The sequence below is a fragment of the Lipotes vexillifer genome, unplaced genomic scaffold (genome assembly GCF_000442215.2).
Source record: "Lipotes vexillifer unplaced genomic scaffold, Lipotes_vexillifer_v1.1 scaffold28, whole genome shotgun sequence".
In the NCBI taxonomy this organism is placed as follows: Eukaryota; Metazoa; Chordata; class Mammalia; order Artiodactyla; family Lipotidae; genus Lipotes; species Lipotes vexillifer.
In genome coordinates, this window is record NW_006793929.1 from 273,708 (window position 1) to 280,930 (window position 7,223).

General features: G+C 48.2%; 1 protein-coding gene across 1 annotated transcript in view; it reads left to right on the forward strand.

The window, feature by feature from the left end:
- VWA3B (von Willebrand factor A domain containing 3B) overlaps window positions 1-7,223 on the forward strand; it is a 218,934-nt gene that overhangs the window by 204,024 nt on the left and 7,687 nt on the right. The window contains 2 exon segments of the mRNA XM_007466893.1: window positions 1,320-1,457; window positions 3,745-3,845. Coding sequence (XP_007466955.1) covers window positions 1,320-1,457; window positions 3,745-3,845 — 239 coding nt within the window.

Genomic DNA, 7,223 nt, shown 5'->3' on the forward strand with positions numbered 1-7,223 from the left:
CTCTCACTGTCGTGGCCTCTCCCGCTGCGGAGCACAGGCTCCGGACGCGCAGGATCAGCGGCCATGGCTCGCGGGCCTAGTCGCTCCGCGGCACGTGGGATCTTCCTGGACCGGGCCACGAACCCGTGTCCCCTGCGTCGGCAGGCGGACTCTCAACCACTGTGCCACCAGGGAAGCCCCCTGGGCCCCTTTTCACCGTTCCTAGAGCTCTGGATAACAGTGACCCCTCTTCCTATGACCCCTTGCCTAGCACTTTCTTTGCTCCTGACCCTGATCTGCTAATGCCCTGACCCGCTTGCAGTGCCCCGAGGCTCTCGTTGCTTTACAGACAATGGATGGTCGTGGGCGGGAGTTGCTGTAACTGCTGGTGCTCTTGAAGCTTTCACTGCAGAAGATTATACTAAAACAGGTTTAATAACAAAGGCAGAGGTAGCCCTTTCCTTGACGTTGTAGTCAGTTGATGCCAGACCTTGATGCCATAATGCAGTTACCCCGAACATGCATTCCAGGGCTGAGCCGGGCTGATGTGTTCTCTTCTGCTTATAAATTCATCAGAGCTATGCCGTGTCTGGCACATCCTCCTGTGCTATCCTCGTCCCCGCATCAAGGCAAGAGTGTAGAGAGAGAACCCCCCAAAGCTGCACTGCGGCTGTTACTTGGATAGTGTGAGCCAGGAGGAAGAGTGCTGAGGAGTGCTCATAGGATTCACACTGGTTGTCTGTTCCCACCTCCCCTGGGCAGACTCAGAGGGCACATCAGTGCACTTTCCCCCTGACCGTGAATCCTCTCCCTCTGACAGACGCCCTGCAGCTTTGTATGCCCCTTCACAAGACTTCCTTTCTGCTGGAAGTTATCTCTTGTGACTTTTCCCCGTGGACTCCAGGGGTGAGCTTTGGAACCACATTAAACAAATCTGCTCCTCTCCTCTGTCCCCGATAACCCTTCAGACACAGGAGGGCACCGTCCGCTCTCCCCCTGGCCCTCATGTGAAACATTACAGCTTCCTTCAACCAGTCTTTGTAAGATATGGTTTCCAGACCCCTCACCATCTTGCTGACTGTCCCTGAGACCCGTGTCAGGGGAAGCCCTGCTAAAATGCGGCTTCCCCAAACTGGTCGCAAAATTCCAGCTGTGGCCCTATGAGCCCAGAGAATTTTGGAACTAGCAGCTCTTTCCACCTGAGGAAAAAAAATATGTATTTGGATTCTAGCATCAGTACTTGCTAGTCATCTTGGGGTGTTTTAAAACAAGCTTATATGAATATTGTCTCTAAGATGGATAAGCAAAATAGTTGCCGTGAAAGATGTTCTCATCTACAGGTTGGAGATTATGTGTTTGCCAAAATTGTGATACCCCGAGGATTTGACTTCTATGTGCCCGCCATTGTCATAGCAGTTCCAAATCAAGATGTGGCTGAAGATAAAGTCTACACAGTTTTAAAATGTGACAACCGGAGAGTAAGTAGACTTTCACTTAGAAAAGAACATTCTCGCTAGGCAGAAAGTGGCTTCCTTTTACCCCTGCCTTTCTTGCAGGCAATGCCTGGCTCTCTCCTGGCACCGCCAGATGTCTCGAAAGGGCGATCTCCCTGGCTGTTTCTATTCCCCCTGCACATCCACCCACTGTGGTTAGAGTTCTGTCCTCTGTACAACACAAAATCCGCTTTTGCTAAGGTCGCCGTGGCCTCCCAACTCCTCTGTCAGATGGTCTTTGGGGCTCTCGTTCCACGTTTGGGGTCTGGGGAGGCTCGCTCCAATTCTGGCTTCGTCAACGGCCTCTCCATGTTCTTACAGCCCCACTCTCTCTCTCTCCCTGCTGCTACTGCTGCTGTTCCCTCTGTATTTTTCCTAAAAGTTTTAGAAAAAAATCATTATCTGTTTACAAATCTGATGATGTCACTTGCCTACCTGATGTGCCCCCTGTCCCTCACCCCCGCTACACACATGCGCACACACACACTTCCCGGCAACCTCAAGGAAAAGCCCAGCCCGACCCCCGCCCGACCCCCGCCTGCCCCGTGAGCTTGGCTACCAGCCCTATGGAAGGTTCACTGCTTCCCGAGCACAGTGGGCTTTCCCAAGCCCCTGCGTTTTAACCCTTCCTGGACCACCCTCCCCATCTTCTTTCCATAAAAACTCCTGTCACCCGAAGACGCTGCCTGATCTCTGTTGCGGCCCTCAGGTTCCCCTGCACACTGTCCTGCCTTCCTTCCGCCCGGGCTCCCTCACCAACCTCCCAACTCCTTAAAGGCAGGGACCGGGTCCTACCCATCTTTGCATCCCTGGTACCGCTGCTGATGAAGAGCAAGTTCTCACAATTGCTTTATAAGGTACTTGAATGAATGATGTTTTCTAATGGAAATAACATGTCCTGATGGCCCACTTAATACGCCTGGAAAATGGATTGGCAAGCGAAAAGCAGCAAACGAAAGAGTCGTGCTAACTTATTCAGCACTTACTATGTGGCACAGGTACTAACCCAGGTGCTTCACACATAGTGAACAGCTGGCTGCTCAGAACGCTGTACGTACTCTTATCCCCATCTTCAGATAAGGAACCTGACGCAGAGAGGTGAAGTCACACCCAGGGTGAGCGGTGTTACAGGCTTTGAACCCAGGCAGTCTGGTTCCGTGGCCTGCACTCTAAATGTCTATGCCCAACTGCCTAGTAAACAGAACAAAAATATCTAATCAATTCTTTTTTTTTTTTAAACATCTTTATTGAAGTATAATTGCTTTACATTGTTGTGTTAGTTTCTGCTGTATGACAAAGTGAATCTCTAATCGATTCTTGACTGTAGCATGGGGTATGTCCATAAGGGAAGGGGTCATGGTGAATGAATTTTAGGATGAAGGGATGAAATGTAGGATGGATGAGTGAAGGCCGCCAGAGCCAGTAGCCCCAGGAGCACTGTATCCCATCTGACAGAATAAGAGGGAGAAAGGGCATCTTCTCATCAACCCAGGAAAAACTGTGAGAGATAATGGACTTTCCTGGAGCTGTTTGGATGACATTGAAGGAGCCTGGAAGGGCAGCAGGTGGGAAGCATCTCTGCCAGGTGGCCCTGGTCTGGGGACATCTACCAGGCAAGAGAGGAGAAAGCAGATCAAGGGACGTTTGACAAGATGCCTGTGGGTGGGTCCCAGATGTGGGGAGAGATGTAGCTGGTGACCCAGGATCCCTTAGGAAGAGCCTCAGAGCCCAGGAAGGACCTTGGAGGTTACCCACCTTGTCAGTGGGGCCCTGGACTAGAAGGCATGGTCTTGGGGATGGATGCTGAGGACAATTCTGATAGAAATTCTGGGAGACCCAGGGACTGACAGTGGGACATACAGCATGGGGTGGTGGTGATAGTTTATAAGTCCAGGAAAGAGATGGCCAAGGCTGGAATTAAGCCAGAAAGGAAGGTGGTTATATGAAGGTGTGTGTCTGTGTGTGTTTGTGTGCGTGCGTATACATCAGTGGATGCACGTGCGCACACACACACACACACACACACACACACATGCACCTTGACAAATGGTGTACTTGACAAAAGATCCAGGATGTGGAGAAATGACAGGAAGGACTCAATGATGACTTTTACTCAGCGTAAAATTATCAAGCTAGACGCTGCCCTCTTAAGTATCACCAGAACAGGTTAATGGCTGGTAGCTATTACAGTGGGTTGAGCTAGATTAAAATTACATCTGAATTGTGGACATTTCTGATTTAAATTGAATGAACTCTTCCGGTATTATTACAGGAATTTTGCCCTCGGAGTGCACTTATTAAGATCAGCCAGAACAAATACGCTCTCTCTTGCGCTCATATTAAGTCACCCCCAATTCAGGAGGATTCAAAAGTGTAAGTGGACCCAACTTTCTACTTTCTGAATTTTATTTATATCTTTGCACTTTTAATCTGTTTCTGAGTTGAGATCCACGATCTCTACATACTTGGGGAGAAAAGCAAAGGTGGAGGACTTCCTACCAAAGTGCAAGTCTATGATGATTGTTCCTTCAACGTCACAGCTTTTACCTGCTGGTTATTTGTCTATCTTGTTCTAATCTCAAATTCAACATTATGTATTTTACTGACCCTTCAGCAAAGTTTTCAATCCTGTCATGACTCTGAAGGAATTATTTTCCTCTTATTTGTAAGGATTCAAGGTCTTCTAATGAAGCCTCACTATAAAGCACAGGTTAGACTAAGTTGCACTTGGGACTAATCACCCATCACCTGTCCCTGTTGGGGGTGAGAGTGAGGTGCTGGCCCTGGCTTGCCTGTGCCCAGGTGAGTGTGGGTGGGTGGGTGGTGGTTTCCAGGGGCGACAGTGGGGTAAACACATTTTCATCTGAGGCAGCAGGATGACTAACAGCTGGAAAGGTGGATTAAAGCAAAATCAGTAAGAAAAAGCTGAGGCCTGAAGAGCAGGCAAGACCAAGTCCATGAGGCCAATGAGGGGCATCAAAGTTGGAGTCAGAGCCCTGACCTTGGAGGTGAAGGTGGATTTTGAGCACGGGTTGAGCCGTCTTTGGGTGCCAACCTTCAATCTCCCAGTGGCCTCACCTTGTGCTTCATAAACAGAAACCACCAGACATTCTCTTCCTGCGCTGCTTTCCTCACCTCTGGGCTTGTGGAAGCCTGGATCTCTCCCCCTGATGTCAGAGTCCCTCCTCATCCATTGCTGATCCATCCAGCAGGCCTGTCTCCCCCTGCCCAGGTCCTTGCTCTGTGATTTACCCCTGGACTCTCCCCCCCTCTCTCCTTGGCTCCTCTCCACCGATTCCTTCACCTCTGCAAAACCCCAAAATTGCCTCTTCTGTTTGCACACACACATGCACGTGTGCACACACGATCCTAAATAACTAGACCTCCTTGCCTGCTGCAGTGTGACCCAGCACCCTGCTCTCCCTTCGCCACCCAGATCTGAAACTGCACGACTCAGACTGGGACTTGAACCCACGGGCTGGGACTCAAATCCAGCCAAAATCCAGACTGGGAGTTGAACCCACTGTATTTTAACTGAGATCACACACCTGGAAGCTCAGGTTCTTTATGTCACATCACAGAAAGAATTCAGTGAAGAGACAAAGTGATAGGTAAGAAGAAGTGGATTTATTTAGAGACATACACATTCCATAAACAGCTTGCAAATATTTCTCAGCTCAGCGGCACAAGTGCTCTTATTTCCTGAGGCCTCCTCCTCCCACCTCCTCCTGCCCCCGAGGTCCCGCCATCTCCCCTAAGTGCTGAGCAGAGGAATCTCCCTCATGTGTAAATCTGCTCTTGCCCCTCCCCCACGAACCCCCCCCCCCCCCCCCCTCTTTACTGCCTTTGTTTGCCTCATCAGTATCAGCTAAATCAGTCTCCATCCGTTCCCTGCATGAAGGCAGGAAACTGGTCTAAAAATCCAAAAATGAGTCATCTGATGCTCAGAGAAGGTAACCCACCTGCCGAAAGTCACACAGCCTGTAAGTGATTAAAACCCAAGTCTGCTCCAGAGTCCACTTCTCTACACACTGTGCAGTACTGCCTTTGGAGCCACTTCTTATTCTAGCTTAGCCTTTTGTTGCCCTGAGCCAGGCCTGCCTAGCTGGCCTTACTTCTCCCCTAGCCACTCCCCTACCAACCTCCCAAAAGCCCCTCTGCACGCTAACCATTTGTAAACTAACCATTAAAAAAACTTGCAGTCTTTTTCCCATGCTGTGCTTTTTCAAGGCTCTGTGCCTTTGCGTAGACTACGCATCTCCTCCCCGGAATGCTATTCTTGCCCTTGGCCACCTGGGGAACGCCAGCATTGAACGCAAGCCCTGTGTTCCAGGACTCCAGCCCTATGTGGTGAGGTGATTCCACTGCACCCTGCAGACGGTTTCATTATAGGAATTTTACCTTGTGTTGGGCCATGTACTTTCAGGACCATCACCCCTACTAGGCGTCAGTCCTTGAAAGCGGGGGCAAGGTTCTATCTGCTTCTAAATCCTGGTTGCCAGGGTCCAGCCCACAGGATATACCCAAGGACTCTTTGAAGAATGAACCAATGAACACACAAATACTAGGGGACGCCCAGCAAGGCTCCTTGAGGGGCATGTAGTTCCACAGAGAAGCTTCTATCAGGTATGATTGTTGAAAATATATTCTACAATCCTTCAATCTTTTTCTAGATGAATATATCATTTTCAATAAGAGCACTTTTGTTGGTCTCAAAATCCTACTCAAACAATATGATACCCAAATTACAGTACATTATAAAGGACTATGGATACATGTGTCTAGGTATTGTCTAGGTACCATCTTCACTAAACTCAGTATTATCAATCACTATTTTAGAATTAAAATTCAGTTCTTTCTATGTTGAGAAAAACCTTTCATTATTTTCTGCCTTAGTACTACCCCAGGCCTTATTTAAAGCTCTGCTGCTAGTTGCCTACCCCAGCTCCTGGGGCTTTACACGGCAGAAGCGTTCATTGACCCCCTTGTCTCCCATTGTAATTTCCACTGTTTTGTTGCTCTAGCTGCCTCTCCACTAGAAAGAGACTGCATTTAATTCTCCTAAGCAGAGGTTACATGCAGCCCGCTACGTTCAGAGCTTAATCTGTCTCTGTTTCCATAATCAGGGCTGGTAGATGTGAGCACACAGAATAAAGGCATAGGTCTTATTTTGTATCTACACTGGGATTTCCTTCTGGTAGGTCCTTTCTCATCAGAAACTCTTTCTCACTTCCTTTCTAAATGTGCCACCTCCCTTTGATTGTTCTTTAGTAAATCTTCACACTCTTACCCCAGATGAGACCATTAAAAAAAAAAAAAAAAATCATGGTACTTTCTTCATGGGCTAATTAAAGAAATGTACTGAAGGTTACAGCTTCAACGGGACATCATATGGCTAAATTTAATTTTAAAATACTGAAACCACTATAACCATCCATTGGGGGTTGGTAAAACAAGGGGTATATGGTCCCAAACAGCTGTGGACCAGGATGCCAGACATCCAGCTCTCCACCCTCTGCCCCTCCTCTTTTTCTTCCTTCTTGGGGTCTTCAGTTTGGGATCACTGAGAGTATTTTCTGTAAGCCCCTCCTCTGGTTCCTAACAAGGCTGGTACACAGCGAAAGGCAGGAAGAAGAGTATTTGGAAGGTAAAGGGTTCAAAATTGATTGAATATGGCCACAGCTGATACAAATTTTCATTTTCAATTCAAAACTCGACACAAATGATTTTTTTTTTTTTTTTTTTTTTTAA